This window comes from Oncorhynchus keta, chromosome 2, assembly GCF_023373465.1.
Source record: "Oncorhynchus keta strain PuntledgeMale-10-30-2019 chromosome 2, Oket_V2, whole genome shotgun sequence".
Classification (NCBI taxonomy): Eukaryota; Metazoa; Chordata; class Actinopteri; order Salmoniformes; family Salmonidae; genus Oncorhynchus; species Oncorhynchus keta.
This window is the reverse complement of record NC_068422.1, coordinates 19,588,202-19,610,870: the sequence shown is the minus strand read 5'-3', so window position 1 is coordinate 19,610,870 and position 22,669 is coordinate 19,588,202. Positions and strand designations below refer to the sequence as shown.

The 22,669-nt window shown below is 42.3% G+C and overlaps 1 protein-coding gene across 3 annotated transcripts in view; it reads left to right on the top strand.

Annotated features, from left to right (window-relative positions):
- The first annotated feature begins 7,474 nt into the window (after window positions 1-7,474).
- LOC118397477 (dual specificity mitogen-activated protein kinase kinase 6) overlaps window positions 7,475-22,669 on the top strand; it is a 56,169-nt gene continuing 40,974 nt past the window's right edge. Inside the window, exon 1 of one of the 3 annotated variants that reach the window (XR_008074127.1) lies at window positions 7,475-8,052. Coding sequence is in view for 2 of the 3 variants with exons in the window: in XM_035792270.2 (XP_035648163.1) it covers window positions 7,962-8,052 (91 nt within the window). In the remaining variant the exon portion in view is untranslated. The remainder of the gene's footprint in view (window positions 8,053-22,669) is intronic. The other 2 variants (XM_035792270.2, XM_035792253.2) reach the window with 2 other exon arrangements.

Below are 22,669 nucleotides of genomic sequence, written 5' to 3'. Positions count from 1 at the left end.
TAATAATAGTAAATATTAGTTATCTTAGAAAATGTAAAAAATCATACAAAGTTTGAGGAGCTTTTATTATTCTCATGTTGCTTGTGGTACCATCCAATAAAGCAAAGTTCTTCCAGGGCATTTTCTGTGTTTCCAATATTTTAGAGTGATGTATTACAAATATAGCTTATGTCTTTGTTTATTGATTATGCCAGCATATGAGTGCATTCAAATGGGGAACTTCCAAGTTTCATTTAATGTAAATCATAATACACTTTAAATGAATATTGTGACGTATCGCTACGACCTCCGCCTAGCCATCAAACAGGCAAAAGGACAATATCGGAATCCTATTATACCTGCTCCGACGCTCGACACACGTGGCAGGGGCTACAGTGCATTACGGACTACAAATTAAGCCCTAGCCGTGACTTGCCCAACGATACCTCTCTACCAGACAAACTCAATGCCTTTTATGCACACTTCGACAAAGAACAACGAGGAGCCCTGCGTAAGGCTCCCCGCTAATCCGTAGGACTCGGTGATCTCTCTCTCCGAGGCTAACATGAGTAAGGTTTTTAAACAGGTCAACGCTTGTAAGGCCACAGGGCAAGACGATATTCCAGGGCGTGTCCTCAGGGCAAGTGCAGACCAGCTGGTAGGCGTATTCAGATATGTTCAACCTCTCAATGTCCCAGTCTGTAATCCCCACATTTTAATCTAACTACCATCATTCCTATCCCCCAAAAAACTCCAAGCCATCCTGTCACAATAACTACCACCCTCAAGCACTCACATCTGTAATAATGAAGGGCATTGAAAGGCTGGTCATTGCACACATCAAGTCTATCATGCCAGACACCCTGGACCCACTCCAACTTGCATACTACCCCAACAGATCCATAGATGCCGCAATCTCAATTGCACTCCACTGTGCCCTCTCCCACCTTGAAAAGAGCAGTGCCTATGTGAGGATGCTGTTCATTGACTACTGCTCAGCGTTCAACACCATAGTGCGCTCTAAAGTCATCACCAGGCTGGGACTGAACACCCACCTCTGCAACTTGATCCTGGACTTCCTGACGGGTTGACACCAGGTATTTGTATTTATTATGAATCCCCATTATCTGCTGCCAAAGCAGTAGCTACTCTTCTTGGGGTCCAGCAGAATTAAGGTAGTTATATACAATTTTAAATTGTATATTGTCCCACCGGGAATCAGTATCAAGAAGAAAAAAGTATGAAAATGTATGCACTGACTACTGTAAGTTGCTCTGGATAAGAGCATTACAACACATAAAAACACATTAAAACACATAAATACATTTCACAACAGATTTCACAACACATTAAACGTGTGCCCTCGGGCCACTACTCTACTACCACATATCTACAACACAAAACGTGTGTGTAGAGTGCGTGTGTTTTCATGTGTGTGGTGGTAAGAGTTGGCAACAACACCTCTGCCACACTGAACCTCAACACGGTGGCACCAGGGGTGTGTGCTTAGCCACATTCTGTACTCCCTTTTCCCTGTTTCAATACGCCATACGATTTCTTAAATAGTTTGTTAAATAGTTTATCCAAATAGCTATCCGGACTATATGCATTGACCCATATCGTGGAGAAATTAAAAGATTATGTTAATTATACTGTTAAGGTTCTTAGAACTCTATTGTGTCTGTGTGAACTGAGAGGAGCTTCTGAGATTTAACTCTAGCAACTGATTTAAGATGGTCTTGTCCTCTCTCAGAGCCCGCATTCCATAGAAGGAGTTGGTGTTTGTGTGCCAGGAGGTACCAAGGTGAAGATGGCTCGGGTATGGATAATGATGAGAGGAACTTTGTTTTGGGGGCCAGACCCTGGTTTCTACACAATGAGAACAGTCTTTACAGCAGATACTGTCTAATGTGAATTATTGTCATCTTTCATACAAATCCTAACCTTGTGACCCATTCCATATACAGGTATATGTTGTTTGTCATGAACATTCAGGAGGATGTACTTTGCTATAATTTGCTGTGTCTCAAATCTGCTCCTGGGGCTCTCAACAAATCATCTAGGGGTGATTAATCTACCAGCTTCATTATTGCAATAATTAATCAATGTTATTAATACAGTGGCTTGCGAAAGTATTCACCCCCTTGGCATTTTTCCTATTTTCTTGCCTTACAACCTGGAATTAAAATGGATTTTTGGGGGGTTTGTGTCATTTGATTTACACAACATACCTATCACTTTGAAGATGCAAAATATATTTTATTGTGAAACAAACAAGAAATAAGACAAAAAAACAGAAGACTTGAGTGTACATAACTATTCACCCCCCAAATTCAATACTTTGTAGAGCCACCTTATGCAGTAATTACAGCTGCAAATCTCTTGGGGTATGTCTCTATAAGCTTGGCACATCTAGCCATTGGGATATTTGCCCATTCTTCAAGGCAAAACCGCTCCAGCTCCTTCCAGTTGGATGGGTTCTGCTGGTGTACAACCATTTTTAAGTCATACCACAGATTGTCAATTATATATAGGCCTGGGCTTTGACTTGGCCATTCCAAGAAATGTACATATTTCCCCTTAAACCACTCGAGTGTTGCTTTAGCAGTATGTTTAGGGTCATTGACCTGCTGAAAGGTGTACCTCCATCCCAGTCTCAAATCTCTGGAAGACTGAAACAGGTTTCCCTCAAGAATTTTTCTGTATTTAGCACCATCCATCATTCCCTTAATTCTGACCAGTTTCTCAGTCCCTGCCGATGAAGAACATCCCCACAGCATGATGCTGCCACCACCATGCTTCACTGTGGGGATGGTGTTCTCAGGGTGATGAGAGGTGTTGGGTTTGCGCCAGACATGGCATTTTCCTTGATGGCCAAAAAGCTCAATTTTAGTCTCATCTGACCAGAGTACCTTCTTCCATATTTTTGGTGAGACTCGCACATGCCTTTTGGCGAACACCAAACATGTTTGCTTATTTTTGTCTTTAAGAAATTGCTTTTTTTCTGGACACTCTTCCATAAAGCCCGGCTCTGTGGAGTGTATGACTTAGTGGTCCTATGGACAGATACTCCAATCCCCACTGTGGATCTTTGCATTTCCTTCAGGGTTATATTTGGTCTCTTTGTTGCCTCTCTGATTAATGCCCTCCTTGCCAGGTCCATGAGTTTTGGTGGGCGGCCCTCTCTTGGCAGGTTTGTTGTGGTGCCATATTCTTTCAATTTTTTAATAATGGATTTAATGGTGCTCCGTGAGATGTTCAACGTTTCGGATATTTTTATAACTCAACCCTGATCTGTACTTCTCCATAACTTTGTCCCTGACCTGTTTGGAGAGATCCTTGGTCTTCATAGTGCCGCTTGCTTGGTGGTGCTCCTTGCTTAGTGGTGTTGCAGACTCTGGGGCCTTTCAGAACATACATACAGGTGGACTTTATTGGCTGCACCAGATCTTATTTAGGGGCTTCATAGCACGCACCACTTTTCCGTTTTTATTTTTTTATAATTTTTTGAAACAATATTTTTTTTTCATTTCACTTCACCAATTTGGACTATTTTATGTGTCCATTACATGAAATGCAAATAAAAATCCATTTAAATTACAGGTTGTAATGCAACAAAATAGGAAAAACGCCAAGGGGTTGAATACTTTTGCAAGACACTGTATGTTTTGAATAAAGTAATATTCTGATTGGTGATTGACCTTGTCTCTCCTCATTATTGATTAGAATTTCCACAACACCCCTTTTTGCACTAACATTTTTTACTCATAACATGCTGCTGCTACTGTTTACTATCTGTCACTTTATTTCTAGTTATATCTACCTCAATTACCTCATACCACTGCACATCGGCTCAGTACTGGTATCACTTGTCTATAGCCAGGTTATTATTGCTCATTGTGTATCTAGTATACTTTTATTATTACGTGTTTTAATTGTTGTTCACGAAGCACATGACAAATACAATTGTATTATATTTTCACCCACAACACCAACTCCATCATCAAGTTTGCTGACGACACAACCGTAGTCAACCTGATCACCAATGCCGACGAGACAGCATACAGGGAGGAAGTCAGAGACCTGGCAGTGTGGTGGCAGTGTGGTGCCAGGACAACAACCTCTCTCACAACATCAGCAAGATCAAGAAGCTGATCCATGAGGCCGCAGTAAAGAGGGTCAAGATCTTCAAGTTCCTCTGTGTCCACATCGCTGAGGACTTATCATGGTCCTCTCACACCAGCACAGTTGTGAAGAATGCACGGTAGTGCATCTTCTCCCTCAGGAGGCTGAAAAGAGTTGTCATGGCCTCTCAGATGCCCTCAGTAACATCTACAACTGCTCCATCGAGACCATCCAGCCAGACTATTCTCCATGCTCCTGTCTGGCAGACGGTACCGGTACATCAAGGATCAGACCAGAAGATTCCTAAACAGCTTCTATCCCCTGGCCACTGTTAAATTATTGTTTGCCATTACCATTTGTATCTATCTATTTTATCCTTCTACTGGTCACTCACTATATTACTCCTGTTCACATGTGTCACGCCCTGGCCTTGGTATTTTGTGTTTTCTTTATTATTTTGGTCAGGCCAGGGTGTGACATGGGTGATTATGTGTTTGTCTTGTCTAGGGGTTTTGTAGATTAATGGGGTTGTATTTAGTAGAGTAGTCTAGGTAAGTCTATGGTTGCCTAGAGTGGTTCTCAATCAGAGGCAGGTGTTTATCGTTGTCTCTGATTGGGAACCATATTTAGGCAGCCATATTCTTTGAGTATTTCGTGGGTGATTGTTTGTGTCTCTGTGTTTGTTGCACCAGATAGGGCTGTTTCGGTTTTTCACGGTTCTTGTTTTTGTATATTTTTCATCTTTCATTAAAGATGTATAAAGATAACCACGCTGCATTTTGGTCCTCCTCTCTTTCACCAGAAGAAAACCGTAACAACATGTATATATTACCTGTCACGAATCCCGCCGAAGATGGTGCCTCTTCCTGTTCGCTCGGCGCTCGTCGTCGCCGGCCTACTAGCTGCCACCAATTCCCTTTCCTGTTTCATTTAGTTTTTTTCTGATTAGTTGCACCTGTTTCTTGTTTAGGTTTTGGTTTTGGGCTATTTAATCCCGGTAGGCCCGCCGGCTTTTGTGCGGGCTTGTTTTCTGTTATTTGATATGTGATTTCTGTGGAAGTATTTTGTTCTCGAACCGTTTCGACCTGTTGTTTTGGACTGGGTCTTATTGCGCCCGTGTGTGTGGCGTTGACCGACACTGTTGTTTTAGGAATAAACATTCCACATATCAACTTTCCTGCTCTCTGCGCCTGACTCCTCCACCCACTACTTCTAGAAGTACATGACATTAACATTAGTGTATTACCATACGTATTTATATATTTCTGGTTTTTCCATGACATAGACTGACCAGGTGAATCCAGGTAAAAGCTATGATCCCTTATTGATTACACTTGTGGTCAATGATTACACTTGTGGTCCTTCTGTAGCTCAGTTGGTAGAGCATGGCGCTTGTAACGCCAGGGTAGTGGGTTCAATCCCCGGGACCACCCATACGTAGAATGTATGCACACATGACTGTAAGTCGCTTTGGATAAAAGCGTCTGCTAAATGGCATATATTTTTATATATATATATATATATATATATATACACTTGTTAAATCCTGTGTGCCTTGCAAAAGTGATTACTGTCCTCGTTATGAAATTATCAACTTTACCCTATATACATAAAGATGACCATACAGTATACACCGAGTGTACAGAACATTAGAAACACCTGTTCTTTCCATGACAGACTGACCAGGTGAATCCAGTTGAAAACTATTATCCTTTATTTACTGAATGTCCTATGAGCAAAATCATTTTGTGAACCGGCGATTCTTAACGTTTGAAAAAATACTTACATTTTTTTATGCTATATTTGGATTGGTTTGGGGTTGTTGGACCAATGCACTCATATCTTAAAAATTTGAATCGGTGACAGATGCATATTGGTGAATCGTTACATCCTTAATAGATAAACAAACTCATCACCACGCACGCGCACACACCCACCTATCACACATGTTGCTGTTGTATTTTTGTGTATTCAAATTGCCATCGTCTGGGTTTGTTTACATCCCTGTTAGTGAGCATTTCTTATTTGCCAAGATAATCCATCCACCTGACAGGTGTGCCATATCAAGAAGCTGATTAAACAGCATGAACATTACACATGTGCACCTTGTGCTGGGGACAATAAGAGGCCCCTCTAAAATGTGCAGTTCTAATATGCAGTTCTGTCACACAACACAATGCCACGGATGTCTCAAGTTTTGAGGGAGCGTGAAATTGGCATGCTGACTGCAGGAATGTCCACCAGAGCTGTTACTAGATAATTTAATGTTAATTTCTCTACCATAAGCCCCCTCCAACATCATTTTAGAAAGTTTGGCAGTACATCCAATTGTCCTCACAACCACAAACCATGTGTATGATGTCGAGCGACTTGCTGATGTCAACGTTGTGAACAGAGTGCCTGCCCCATGGTGGCGGTAGGGTTATGGTATGGGTGGGCATGTATTTTATCGATGGCAATTTGAATGCACAAAAATAAAAAAAATTCTACGGTATCTGTGACCAACAGATGCATATCTGTATTCCAGTCATGTGAAATCCATAGATTAAGGCCAAATTAATTAATTTCAATTTCCTCATGTGAACTGTAACTCAGTAATATCTTTGAAATTGTTGCATGTTGCGTTTATATTTTTGTTCATTATATATATATATATATATATATATATATAATAAAATACCGGAAATAAGAGAAGATGCTATATAGCCTTCAAACATGAAGCAGTTCTTCATGGAAGAGTGGGTCAAAATTCCTCCACAGCGACGTGAGAGACTGATCAACAACTATAGGAAGCGTTTGGTTGGAGTCATTGTTGCTTAATTAAGGTGGCACAACCAGTTGAGTGTAAGGGAGCAATTACTGTTACACATAGGGGCATTAGGTATTGCATACATTTGTTTAGGAAATAAATGAAATAAGTACGTAACTGTTGTATTATTTTTTTCACTCAGGTTCCCGTTATCTAATATTAGGTTTTGGTTGAGGATCGGATCAAATTCAGTATAACAAAATATGCTAATGTAGAGAAAATTAGAAAGGGGGAAAATGCTTTTTCACAGCACTATAGCTATATAAAGTTTAATATAGCAGCCAAAGAAAACATGCTGATCATTTATCACACATAGCCAGTAAAGTAATACAATGCTGTAATACAGTATGCATAACTACATAATTGACTACAGTTCCCACAATCCTTTCGCACAAGCAGTTAGAACGTTTGTAAAACAGGCCAATGGTTCTTGATATCTGGAATCCTTTGGACGTCCCTACCCCCCATTGAAGTTGACATTTAAATGGTTAAGGTAAGGATTAAGGTTAAGCAATGGTTAGGGTAGGGACGTCCCAATGATCCCCCATAGCACAAACCATAGGCCAATGGCTCACACCAAAGATGGTGGATAAATGAAGATAGTTCACTCAGACATTTTACCATTGAAAAACTGTCAGTGCCGGTCTACATAACATGGTGCGTCTCAGCTGGGTCTGGTCTACTTAGTTCATCGACTTTCAGTGAACAAAAAAAAACAACAAAAAAAACACCGAGTGGTATGTCTCGCTTCCTCTTCCGTCGCTGGCTCGCACTGTCTGATCGAAATTAGTAGCTTTTAGCTGCCAGCCGTAGCCCATTATTTAAGTGCCGCTGAGAATTCTTTGTAATACAATTGCAAAATTATCAATTTCCAGACCTTTTTGCAAGGTTCCAGACCGTTTTGCAAGGTGTGCAATTGTAATATTGCTCTTTGCACGGACACACACGGTTCAAACGCAAAAAGGCTCCAAGTGCATAAAGATCGCTGCTTGTATTTTGCATCTTTATTGCAAAGCAAGCCGCTGAAGCAAGCTCCCGTGCGAGGGCGATGGAGGGAGGGAGTGAGAAACAAGGCAAAGTCTTTTGTGCTTCCCCTCCCCCCGATCAAAGTAAAGGGGAAATGTCTCAGCCAAAGGGAGGTAAGAATATTACATGCGATCTGTGCAAAAATACTGATATGCAATCAGCTCTGCATTGTCTGCAGGTTGGATATAGTCAATGCATTTTAAAGTTTGATACGTTAAAAAGGTCAGCATTTCCTGTTTAGATATTTTCTTTTGCAGAGTTCCTGGTAAGACGATGCTGTCTAACAATCATTGCTCATTTTTACGGTATTTGCAGTCCTCTTGTACCAGAGATGTTATAGCGTAGATATATATAACTGTCATATAGCCAGCAACATGTCATAGTCAGCAACACACTGCATACATAACATTGCAACGCCTTTAAAGCATGCACTATCCATACACATTTCGACGAGATGTTGCATGTGCAAGGTAATGCATCAAATACATGTATTGCACTGCATTTGCACTTTCACAAAAGGTGCATCCATTAACTGCGAACTGTGCGTACAAGTATTGTGCATGCGTTGTAGCCAGGTTAAAGTTCAGTTCAAACGGATTTTTGAAAATCACACAAGTTACTCTGACCATTTTCTTCTTGTTGCGGTTTTGTTTTCACTGTCAGTTGTGCGCAATGGAAAATTATTGGGACGCCTCGTCCTAGTGACTGAGCTTTGTTCCTGCAGTAATAAATAATGTAGACATTTCAACAAATAAAAAGCTAAATTTAGATCTGCTATGTGAACGTCTACTGATGCAAACAGCCAAAGGAACAGGGCAATATGCTATTAAAATACGAGTCTCCGAACAAAAATGTCCTTGCCACAGTCAGTAAGTAGGTAGTAGAATATTTTATGTCAGCTCTAACAGCTTTCCCGTACGAAAACAGATTGCAGAATGCTGCAAATATTGCTTCCAAAATACGTTTTTTGTTATTGCAGTAATTTTAGTGTTACGCCATAGCAACAATTACTGTGTCCAAAATATCAGTGACTGCAGTTACTGCACTTTTACTAAAGTTTCAAAACAGCTCTTTTTTTTGTAAGGGAATTCTCTCAAGACCACTGCACAAGAGTATGTCTAGAGACAATAATCAGAACCAACTTCTATAATCCTCTGTAATGCATTTCTACTAACCTAATGAATCTACAGGTGTCAAATGTATTCTATGGAGGGATGAGTGTCTGCAGGTGTGCGCTGCTTCCTTGTACTTGGTTAATTACTGGTCACTGATTAATTAGGAGTTACCCTCACCTGGTTGTCTTGGTCTCCATTGGACACACATTAAAAGAGAAACCAGCAGACTCTGGGCACTCCATGGAATTAGTTTTACACCCCTGATCCAATCTTTTCAGAAAGAATTTGCATCTTTGAAAGTCTTGGAGTGTTTTCACACCACCTGCCTAATTGTTTTATTACTTCTATAAATCCAGAAGTTTTTAGTCGGCCTTCCCTCATTAGCCTCCACTGCTGGGGTGAACATGAATTTTGACAGATCATCAAGGAGAAAAAATGTACAGTATATGATTCAAATAAGATTAGCATAGACAGGAGTACAATTATCGGATGTGTCACAAAGGGCACCATATTCCTTCTAGTTAGGGCCATTACATTTTTCTGGGGGGACCAGTAATTCCAGCATTATTCACTAGGTTTGCTGCAGGTAGAAAATCCTGGGAGATGTTATTTAACTTCTTTGGGACAGGGGTTAGTATTTTCACTTCCGGATGAAAAGCGTGTCCAAAGTAAATGGCCTGCTACTCTGGCTCAGAAGCCAGGATATGCATATTATAAGTAGATTTGGATCGTATAAGTAGATTTGGATCTAAAACGGTTTGAATGATGTCTGTGAGTATAACAACTTATTTGGCACTCTCTTTTCAATGGGGTTTCATTGGGAATCTAGAATTCTAAGGCAGGGGCTTGAAGTTCCCATCGCTGCCACTGGATGTCAACATTCTTTAGAAATTGGTTGAGGTTTTTCCTTTGTGTAATGACGAAGTACGGCCATCTAGAACGAGGGTAACTTGAAGTGTACTGTTAGATAGAGGCGCGTGACCAGAAATGCTCGCTACACTTTGTTATCATCCTGTATTGAACGCTGTTTATCCTGTCTTCAATTTTATCGATTATTTACATTAAAAAATACCTAAAGTTGTATTACAAAAGTAGTTTGAAATGTTTGGACAATGCTTACAGGTAACTTTTGAGATATTTTGTAGTCACGTTGCGCAAGTTGGATCAAACGCGCCAAATAAATGTACATTTTGGATATATATTGACAGAATTAATTGAACAAAAGGACCATTTGTGATGTTTATGGGACATATTGGAGTGCCAAAAGAAGCTTGTCAAAGGTAAGGCATTAATTATATTTTTATTTCTGTGTTTTGTGTCGCGCCTGCAGGGTTGAAATATGCTTTTCTCTTTTTGTTTACTGGGGTGCTATCCTCAGATAATAGCATCGTTTGCTTTCGCCGTAAAGCATTTTTGAAATCTGACACGTTGGCTGGAATCTCAAGTGTAGCTTTAATTTGGTATATTGAATGTGTAATTTCATCAAAGTTGAATTTTTATAGTAGTTTATTTGAATTTGGTGCTCTGCATTTTCACTGGATGTTGGCCAGGTGGGATGCTACTGTCCCACATATCCCAGAGAGGTTAATTGACATAAGCTGTCTACAATCAATATCTGGTTGTGCGTGAGCGTTTGGTTGGGGGATTGCCTAAAAGCGACCGTGTAATAGGTTTGGTTTGCTACTAGCAGAACTCCGCCAGGTGAAGTGAACGTCTCTGCTTCGCATACTCCCTTTTAAAGACCTTCGCTGGAAAAAATAGAAAAATGCGGCAGTATTACTGTTGAGATGCCATAGCAACAACATGGCCAGAAAACACTTCCTCCAAATATTTGGAATTAATTTAAGATAAATCAAGATCTGTTATTAATTTATTTCAAAAAGTTGCATAGGAGGACTTAGTTGTGCAATTTTACATATAACAAGAATGGTTGATGTAGTATTTCTCAACATTTGCATTTAAATTGGACATCTCTCGTTGAATGACAACAAACACTTAATTGAAGAATCCCGTCCAGAGCTCCCACTCCTACTAGGAGTAGTACTGTTGACTAGTGATGTAATGATTCTCCGATATGCATCGTTCCTAATATATATATTAGAGGTCGACCGATTAATCAGAATGGCCGATTAATTAGGGCCGATTTCAAGTTTTCATAACAATCGGAAATCGGTGTTTTTAGGTGCCGATTTTGCTGTTTACTTTTTTTATTTGTATTTTTTACACCTTTTTTTTAACTAGGCAAGTCAGTTAAGAACACATTCTTATTTTCAATGACGGCCTAGGAACGGTGGGTTAACTGCCTCTTTCAGGGGCAGAATGACAGATTTTCACCTTGTCAGTTCGGGGGATCCAATCTTGCAACCTTACAGTTAACTAGTCCAACACTCTAACCACCTGCCTCTCATTGCACTCCACAAGGAGCCTGCCTGTTACGCGAATGCAGTAGAAGCCAAGGTAAGTTGCTAGCTAGCATTAAACTTATCTTATAAAAAACAATCAATCATAATCATTAGTTATAACTGCACATGGTTGATGATATTACTAGTTTATCTAGCGTGTCCTGCTTTGCATATAACCGATGCAACACTGTGGAATGATTTAACAAAAGCGCATTTGCGAAAAAAGCACAATCGTTGGACGACTGTACCTAACCATCAACACCCATGCCTTTCTTAAAATCAATACACAGAAGTATATATTTTTAAACCTGCATATTTAGCTAAAGGAAATCCAGGTTAGCAGGCAATATTAACCAGGTGTAATTGTGTCACTTCTCTTGCGTTCATTGCACGCAGAGTCAGGATATATGCAACAGTTTGGGCAGCCTGGCTCATTGCGAACTAATTTGCCAATCTACATGCACATATTAAAGGGACTATGCATAGATGATAACAGTAGTAGTAGCAGCGATGTAAAAGAGGGGGGCGCGGCAATGTTCAGGAGTCCTATGGCTTGAGGATAGAAGCTGAAGCCTCTCGGACCGAGACTTGGAGCTCCGGTACTGCTTGCCGTGCGGTAGCAGAGAGAAAAGTCTATGACTAGGGTGACTAGAGTCGGACAATTTTTAGGGCCTTCCTCTAACACCACCTGGTATAGAGGTCATGGATGGCAGGACGCTTCGCCCCAGTGATGTACTGGGCCATTCACACTCTGTAGTGCCTTGCGGTCGGAGGCCGAGCAATTGCCATACCAGGCAGTGATGCAACCAGTCAGGATTAGAGGTCGACCAATTATGATTTTTCAACGCAGATACCGATTATGGAGGACCAAAAAAGGCAGATACCAATTAATCGGACAATTATTGTTATTATTATGTTTTTTTACATGTGTGTGTATGTATGTGTATGTGCCATTAACAGCCGATTTTCATTATGTAATAATCAATGACAATCTCCACAGAGGAACTCTGTCATATATATATATATATATATATATATATACATATATATATATATATATATATACGTGTGTGTGTATATATGTATGTACATGTATGTATATATATATATATATACGTGTGTGTGTATATATGTATGTACATGTATGTATATATATATATATATACGTGTGTGTGTATATATGTATGTACATGTATGTGTATATATATATATATATACGTGTGTGTGTATATATGTATGTACATGTATGTATATATATATATATATATATATATATATACGTGTGTGTGTGTATATATGTATGTACATGTATGTGTATATATATATACGTGTGTGTGTATATATGTATGTACATGTATGTGTATATATATATATATATATATATACGTGTGTGTATATATGTATGTATATATATATATATATATGTATGTATGTGTATATATATATATATATATATATATACGTGTGTGTATATATATATATACGTGTGTATATATATATATATATATATATATATATGTATGTATATATATATATGAATGTGTAATAATGACAATTACAACAATACTCAATGAACACTTTTATAACTAAATATAATACATACAATCTATTTAGTCTCAAATAAATAATGAAACATGCTCAATTTGGTTTAAATAATGCAAAACCACAGTGTTGGAGAAGAAAGTAAAAGTGCAATATGTGCCATGTAAAAAAAGCTAATGTTTAAGTTCCTTGCTCAGAACATGAGAACATATGAAAGCTGGTGGTTCAATATTCGCAGTTCTTCAATATTCCCAGTTAAGACGTTTTAGGTTGTAGTTGTTATAGGAATTATGACGTGTCGACTATTCTCTCTATACCATTTGGATTTCATATACCTTTGACTATTAGATGTTCTAATAGGCACACTAGTATTGCCAGCCTAATCCCAGCCTAATCTCAGGAGTTGATAGGCTTGAAGTCATAAACAGCGCTTTGATGCAAGCATTGCTAAGAGCTGCTGGCAAACTCAGTAAAGTTTGAATGAATGCTTATGAGCCTACTCCCGCTTACCACCGCTCAGTCAGACTACTCTATCAAATCATAGACTTAATTATAATATAACAAACACAGAAATACGAGCCATTGGTCATTAATATGGTAAAATCAGGAAACTATAATTCTGAAAACAAAACGTTTATTTCAGTGAAATACCGTAACGTATTTTATCGAACGGGTGGCAACCCAAAGTCTAAATATTGCTGTTACATTGCACAACCTTCAATGTTATGTCATAATTATGTAAAATTCTGGCATATTAGTTTGCAACGAGCTAGGCGGCCCAAACTGTTGCATATAACCTGACTCTGCGTGCAATGAACGCAAGAGAAGTGACACAATTTCCCTAGTTATTATTGCCTGCTAACATTAATTACTTTTAACTAAATATGCAGGTTTAAAAGAATATACTTCTGTGTATTGATTTTAAGAAAAGCATTGATGTTTATGGTTAGGTACATTCGTTTAAATCATCCCCGTTTAAAGTCTGTGATTCGATGATAAATTAACAGGCACCGCATTGATTATATGCAACGCAGGTCAATCTAGTTAACATAACAACAATTACCTAGGTGTCTGGTTAGACTGTAAACTCTCCTTCCAGACTCGCATAAAACATCTCCAATCCAAAGTTAAATCTAGAACCGGCTTCCTATTTTGCAACAAAGCATCCTTCACTCTTGATGCCAAACATACCCTCGTAAAACTGACCATCTTACCGATCCTCAACTTCGGCAATGTCATTTACAAAATAGCCTCCAACACCCTACTCAACAAATTGGATGCAGTCTATCACAGTGCCATCCGTTTTGTCACCAAAACACCATATACTTCCCACCACTGCGACCTGTACGCTCTCGCTTCATACTCGTCGACAAACCCACTGGCTCCAGGTCATCTACAAGACCCTGGTAGGTAAAGTCCGCCTTATCTCTGCTCGCTGGTCACCATAGCAGTACCCACCCGTAGAACGCGTTCCAGCAGGTATATCTCACTTGTCATCCCCCAAAGCCAATTCCTCCTTTGACCGCCTCTCCTTCCAGTTCTCTGCTGCCAATGACTGGAACGAATTACAAAAATCTCTGAAAGTAGAAACGCTTATCTCCCTCACTAGCTTTAAGCACCAGCTGTCAGAGCAGCTCACACCTGTACATAACCCATCTATAAATAGCCCAAACAACTACCTCTTCCCCTACTGTATTTTGTTATTATTTGTTATTTTGCTCCTTTGCACCCCATTATTTCTACTTTGCACACTCATCTACTGTCAAATCTACCATTTACTTCGCCACCATGGCCTATTTATTGGGTTTACCTCCCATATCTCACCTCATTTGCTCACATTGTATATAGACTTATTTTTCTACTGTATTATTGACTGTATGTTTGTTTTACTCCATGTGTAACTGTGTTTTTATATATGTCGAACTGCTTTGCTTTATCTTGGCCAGGTCGCAGTTGTAAATGCGAACTTGTTCTCAACTTGCCTACCTGGTTAAATAAAGGTGAAATAAATAAAAACCTAGTAATATCATCAACCACGTGTAGTTAACTAGGGATTATGAGAAGATTGATTGTTTTTTTGTAAGATAAGTTTAATGCAAGCTAGCAACTTACCTTGGCTCCTTGCTCCCCTCGCGTAACAGGTAGTCAGCCTGCCACGCAGTTTCCTCGTGGAATGCAATATCTGTGTCCAAAAATGCAGATTACCGATTGTTATGAAGACGTGAAATCGGCCCTAACTAATCGGGCGTGCCGATTAATCGGTCAACCTCTAGTTCAGGATGCTCTCGATGGTGCAGCTGTAGAACCTTTTGAGGATCTGAGGACCTATGCAAAATCTTTTCAGTCTCCTGAGGGGAATAGGTTTTGTAGTGCCCTCTTCACAATTGTCTTGGTGTGCTTGGACCGTCTTAGTTTGTTGGTGATGTGGACACCAAGAAACTTAAAGATCTCAACTTGCTCCACTGCAGCCCCTTCGATGAGAATGGGGCATGTTCTGTATTATTTTTCCTGTAGTCCACAATCATCTCCTTTGTCTTGATCATGTTGAGGGAGAGGTTGTTGTCCTGGCACCACATGGCCAGGTCTCTGACCTCCCTATAGGCTGTCTCGTCTTTGTCGGTAATCAGGCCTACCACTGTTGTCATCGGCAATCTTAATGATGGTGTTGGAATTGTGCCTGGCCATGCAGGCCTGAGTGAACAGGGAGTACAGGAGCGGACTGATCACGCACCCCCGAGGGGCCCCTGTGTTGAGGATCAGCATGGCGGATGTGTTGTTACCTACCCTTACCACCTGGGGGCGGACCGTCAGGAAGTCCAGGATCCAGTTGCAGAGGGAGGTGTTTAGTACTAGGGTCCTTAGCTTATTGATGAGCTTTGAGGTCACTATGGTGTTGAACGGTGAGCTGTAGTCAATGAATAGCATTCTCAAATAGGTGTTACCTTTGTCCAGGTGGAAAGGGCAGCGTGGAGTGCAATGGAGGTTGCATCATCTGTTGGTCTGCTGGGGCGGGTTGCAAATTGGCCTGGGTCTAGGGTTTCTGGGATAATGGTGTTGATGTGAGCCATAACCAGCCTTTCAAAGCACTTCATTGCTACAGATGTGAGTGTTACAGGTCGGTAGTCATTTAGGCAGGTAACCTGCCTTAGTGTTCTTAGGCATAGGCACTAAGGTGGTCTCCTTGAAACATGTTGGTATTACAGACTCGGACAGGGAGAGGTTGAAAATGCCAGTGAAGACACTTGCCAGTTGTAGTCTGTAATGGTTTGCAAGCCCTGCCACATCCGACGAGCGCCAGAGCTGGTGTAGTACTGTTCAATCATAGTCCTGTATTAACGCTTTGCCTGTTTGATGGTTCATCGGAGGGCATAGCTGGTTTTCTTATAAGCTTTCCGCTCCTTGAAAGCAGCAGCTCTAGCCTTTAGCTCAGTGCGAATGTTGCCTGTAATCCATGACATCTGGTTGGGGTATGTACGTACGGTCACTGTGGGGATGACGTCAACGATACAGTTGTTGAGGAAGCCAATAGCTGATGTGGTGTACTCCTCAATGCCATCGGAGGAAACCTGGAACATATTGGAGTCTGTGATAGTGAAACAGTCCTGTTGCTTAGCATCTGCTTCATCTGACCACTTTTTTATTGATCTAGTCACTGATGCTTCCTGCTTTAGTTTTGCTTGTAAGCAGGAATCAGGAGGATAGAATTATGGTCAGACTTAGCAAATGGAGGGCGAGGGAGAGAGAGGTATGTGTCTTGTGTCTCTGTGTGTGTCCAGTAAAGGTGGAGTTTTTTCCCCCTCTGATTACAGATTTAACACGCTGATAGAAATTTGGTAAAACTGATTTATGTTTCCCTACATTTAAAGTTCCCTGCTACTAGGAGCGCCGCCTCTGGGTGAGTGTTTTCTTGCTTGCTTATGGCAGAATACAGCTCATTAAATGCTGTCTTAGTGCCAGCCTCTGACTATGGTGGTATGTAAACAGCTACGAAGAACACAGATGAAAACTCTCTAGGTAGATAGTGTGGTCTACAGCTTATCATGAGATACTCTACCTCTGGTGAGCAATAGCTTGAGACTTCCTTAGATATCGTGCACCAGCTGTTGTTTACAAAAATACATAGACCGCCACCCCTAGTCTTATCTTTCCTGCTGGTACATCGTATAACCAGCCAACTGTATGTTGATGTTGTCGTCGTCGTCCATCATGACTCCGTGAAGCACAAGATGTTACAGTTTTTAATGTCCTGTTGGTAGTTTAATCTTCCGCGTAACCACCCCGAGAGCTTCTGGTCAGCGGGGTGGTGGCACCGGGATCCTCATCTCTCCCAAGTGGTCATTCTCTCTTTCTCCCCTTACCCATCTGTCTATCGCCTCCTTTGAATTCCATGCTGTCACAGTTACCAGCCCTTTCAACCTTAACATCCTTATCATTTATCGCCCTCCAGGTCCCCTCGGAGAGTTCATCAATGAGCTTGATGCCTTGATAAGCTCCTTTCCTGAGGACGGCTCACCTCTCACAGTTCTGGGCGACTTTAACCTCCCCACGTCTACCTTTGACTCATTCCTCTCTGCCTCCTTCTTTCCACTCCTCTCCTCTTTGACCTCACCCTCTCACCTTCCCCCTACTCACAAGGCAGGCAATACGCTCAACCTCATCTTTACTAGATGCTGTTCTTCCACTAACCTCATTGCAACTCCCTCCAAGTCTCCGACCACTACCTTGTATCCTTTTCCCTCTCGCTCTCATCCAACACTTCCCACACTGCCCCTACTGGATGGTATCGCGCCGTCCCAACCTTCGCTCTCTCTCCCCGCTACTCTCTCCTCTTCCATCCTATCATCTCTTCCCTCTGCTCAAACCTTCTCCAACCTATCTCCTGATTCTGCCTCCTCAACCCTCCTCTCCTCCCTTTCTGCATCCTTTGACTCTCTATGTCCCCTATCCTCCAGGCCGGCTCGGTCCTCCCTCCCGCTCCGTGGCTCGACGACTCATTGCGAGCTCACAGAACAGGGCTCCGGGCAGCCGAGCGGAAATGGAGGAAAACTCGCCTCCCTGCGGACCTGGCATCCTTTCACTCCCTCCTCTCTACATTTTCCTCCTCTGTCTCTGCTGCTAAAGCCACTTTCTACCACTCTAAATTTCAAGCATCTGCCTCTAACCCTAGGAAGCTCTTTGCCACCTTCTCCTCCCTCCTGAATCCTCCTCCCCCTCCCCTCCTCCCTCTCTGCAGATGACTTCGTCAACCATTTTGAAAAGAAGGTCGACGACATCCGATCCTCGTTTGCTAAGTCAAACGACACCGCTGGTTCTGCTCACACTGCCCTGCCCTATGCTCTGACCTCTTTCTCCCCTCTCTCTCCAGATGAAATCTCGCGTCTTGTGACGGCCGGCCGCCCAACAACCTGCCCGCTTGACCCTATCCCCTCCTCTCTTCTCCAGACCATTTCCGGAGACCTTCTCCCTTACCTCACCTCGCTCATCAACTCATCCCTGACCGCTGGTTACGTCCCTTCCGTCTTCAAGAGAGCGAGAGTTGCACCCCTTCTGAAAAAACCTACACTCGATCCCTCCGATGTCAACAACTACAGACCAGTATCCCTTTCTTTTCTCTCAAACTCTTGAACGTGCCGTCCTTGGCCAGCTCTCCCGCTATCTCTCTCAGAATGACCTTCTTGATCCAAATCAGTCAGGTTTCAAGACTAGTCATTCAACTGAGACTGCTCTTCTCTGTATCACGGAGGCGCTCCGCACTGCTAAAGCTAACTCTCTCTCCTCTGCTCTCATCCTTCTAGACCTATCGGCTGCCTTCGATACTGTGAACCATCAGATCCTCCTCTCCACCCTCTCCGAGTTGGGCATCTCCGGCGCGGCCCACGCTTGGATTGCGTCCTACCTGACAGGTCGCTCCTACCAGGTGGCGTGGCGAGAATCTGTCTCCTCACCACGCGCTCTCACCACTGGTGTCCCCCAGGGCTCTGTTCTAGGCCCTCTCCTATTCTCGCTATACACCAAGTGACTTGGCTCTGTCATAACCTCACATGGTCTCTCCTATCATTGCTATGCAGACAACACACAATTAATCTTCTCCTTTCCCCCTTCTGATGACCAGGTGGCGAATCGCATCTCTGCATGTCTGGCAGACATATCAGTGTGGATGACAGATCACCACCTCAAGCTGAACCTCGGCAAGACGGAGCTGCTCTTCCTCCCGGGGAAGTACTGCCCGTTCCATGATCTCGCCATCACGGTTGACAACTCCATTGTGTCCTCCTCCCAGAGCGCTAAGAACCTTGGCGTGATCCTGGACAACACCCTGTCGTTCTCAACTAACATCAAGGCGGTGGCCCGTTCCTGTAGGTTCATGCTCTACAACATCCGCAGAGTACGACCCTGCCTCACACAGGAAGCGGCGCAGGTCCTAATCCAGGCACTTGTCATCTCCCGTCTGGATTACTGCAACTCGCTGTTGGCTGGGCTCCCTGCCTGTGCCATTAAACCCCTACAACTCATCCAGAACGCCGCAGCCCGTCTGGTGTTCAACCTTCCCAAGTTCTCTCACGTCACCCCGCTCCTCCGCTCTCTCCACTGGCTTCCAGTTGAAGCTCGCATCCGCTACAAGACCATGGTGCTTGCCTACGGAGCTGTGAGGGGAACGGCACCTCAGTACCTCCAGGCTCTGATCAGGCCCTACACCCAAACAAGGGCACTGCATTCATCCACCCCTGGCCTGCTCGCCTCCCTACCACTGAGGAAGTACAGTTCCCGCTCAGCCCAGTCAAAACTGTTCGCTGCTCTGGCCCCCCAATGGTGGAACAAACTCCCTCACGACGCCAGGACAGCGGAGTCAATCACCACCTTCCGGAGACATTGTAACCCCACCTTTTTAAGGAATACCTAGGATAGGATAAAGTAATCCTTCTCACCCCCTTAAAAGATTTAGATGCACTATTGTAAAGTGGCTGTTCCACTGGATGTCATAAGGTGAATGCACCAATTTGTAAGTCGCTCTGGATAAGAGCGTCTGCTAAATGACTTAAATGTAAATTTAACTTGTTGATTTTATTGTCCAAAGATTGCAGGTTTGCCAGCAGAATGGAGGGAAGTCGGGATTTATTCGATCGCCTATGAATTCTCAGAAGGCACGCAGATCATGGGGATCGGGGCCTGTTCCCGAGGAAGCAGTGTATCCTTCATGTCGGGCTCGTCAAAGTCATGAAAGGAAAAAGATGATTCTGCTAGTCCGTAGTGAGTAATCACAGAGTCATAAAAGACAGTACCCGCAACATTATGTACAAAATAAGTTACAAACAACGCAAATTAACAAACAAAAAAACACAACCGGTTGGTGACACGTAAAACGTCAGCATTCATCTCCTGCACCATTTTAAGGATATACAGGATAATGTTAATGATTTAATAATGAGGAATCACTTTTGCGAGGCGCTTGGATGGCCAAAGCTGGAGGAGAAAATAAGCTCACTAAACTTCTAAACGTTAAAAAAACCATTCGATATTGCGATGGGGGTGGAATCCAAACTTGTGCTATATATTCATTGCAACAACAAAAAAACAGGCTACATTGCACCCCCCCCCCCCCACCGCCTACCTTATTCACACAAACACACACACACATAGTAGTTACACCATAGACATGCATAATTTACACTCACATGCACAGAAGTCAAAGTTATTGTTCCTATATCAGAGCTAGGGTTGCACATTTTGGGGAAAATTCAGAAGTGGAAACTTTCTGTGGGAATTATCAGGAATATATGCAAATTAATATTGATAGCGTTTAAATGTAGATGTTTTTTAATTGGATACATTTACCATATGGAGACAGAAACATTTGACCTTATCATAAAGAGACATAACTGCAAATGATTCAATCCTTCCAATAGAAATAAAAAACAAAATAATTTAGTTCCGAATTTAACTTGAATTAAATGAGTTGACCCTTCACATGGGATTATTTCACTGAACAACAAAACGGAATATGATCCTCAATGATTCATCGCATCTCCCAAAAATGTTTTCAACATACATCTGTAAAAGTATAGTCTAAACTAAAGCTTTGGTTGGCTTCCATGTCTTCTCCCTGGACCTCCTCAATATCCACGTCTTGAACATCAGACTGAGGCCTCATCTTCACTGTCACTTTCCAACCTTGTTGAGGATGGCTTGTTGTCAGGCTCAAAAAGCCTCAGATTTGCCCAGATGGCCACCAATATTTCAACCCTTTTATTGGTCAGCCTGTTTTGTGCTTTGGTGTGTGTGTGTGTGTTTTCCCAAACAGGAACCAGTTGGCTCTGAGGTGGCTGATGTTGGTGGGATTTGGAGGATGATGGATGCAACAGGGGAAAGATCCACGAAGTCCCTTCCACCAGGTGGCTGATGAGATGTTTTGGCAATATGGCAATCGTGCCAAAAAATCTCATCTCCATCCCAAAGCCCTTGCTTGGAAGTGTACATCGCCAGACTGCCAAGAAACTTGCCCTCATCCAGGCGAAGGTAGCAAGACACAGTAGTGATGACACCATAGGCCTTGTTGATCTCTGCACCAGACAGGATGCTCTTGCCTGCATACTTGGGGTCCAACATGCATGCTGCGGTGTGTATGGGCTTCAGGCAGAAGTCTTCACGTTTTTTGATGTATTTCAGAACTGCAGTTACCTCTGCTTGGAGAAACAGTGAATTGGGCAGGGCAGTACGGATTTCTTCTCTTACATCTGCAAGCAGAGTCTGAAAATCAGACAGGATGACATTGTCTCCCTAAATCCGTGCATGCAATGGCTACTGCTATAGGTTTCAGGAGTTTCAGGCTGCTTACCACTCTCCCAAAATACATAATTCAGGAGGATCCTCTTGATGCGGCTGTTCATATCGTCAGACTGTGATATGGCCATTTCTTGGAGAGACTCCTACCCCTCCAGGAGACTGTCAAACATGATGACAACACCACCCCAACGGGTGTTGCTGGGCAGCTTCAATGTGGTGCTCTTATTCTTCTCACTTAAATTGGTGAGAACTTGATGACCCTTCACTTACCTAACCATTTCCTTGGCTCTCTTGTAGAGTGTATCCATTGTTTTCAGTGCCATGATGTCATTGAGGAGCAGATTCAATGCATGAGCAGCACAGCCAATGGGTGTGATGTGAGGGTCGGACTCCTCCACTTTAGACCAAGCAGCCTTCATGTTCGCAGCGTTGTCTGTCATAAGTGCAAATACCTTCTGTGGTCCAAGGTCATTGACTCAGCTCATCTGCAATGTGGAGACCGGTGTGTCTTTTGTCCCTTGTGTCTGTGCTCTTGTAGAGTACTGGTTGAGGGGTGGAGATGATGTAGTTAATTATTCCTTGCCCACGAGATGATTGCAATACAGTCTGCATTCTCTATGATATGCTTGACGTTCACTTGAAAGCTGTTAAACTCTGCATCCAGCAAAAAAGTAGGTGACGCATGTCTGGTTGGAGGGGTGTATGCTGGGCGAAGAACATTCAGAAATCTCTTCCAATACACATTGCCTGTGAGCATCAGAGGTGAACCAGTTGCATACACAGCTCGAGCAAGACATTCATCAGCATTTCTCTGACTACGTTCCTCCATTGAGAAAAAAAAACTTCTGATTCCAGGAGGACCATAAACTGTTGCTATTGATAAGGTGTCT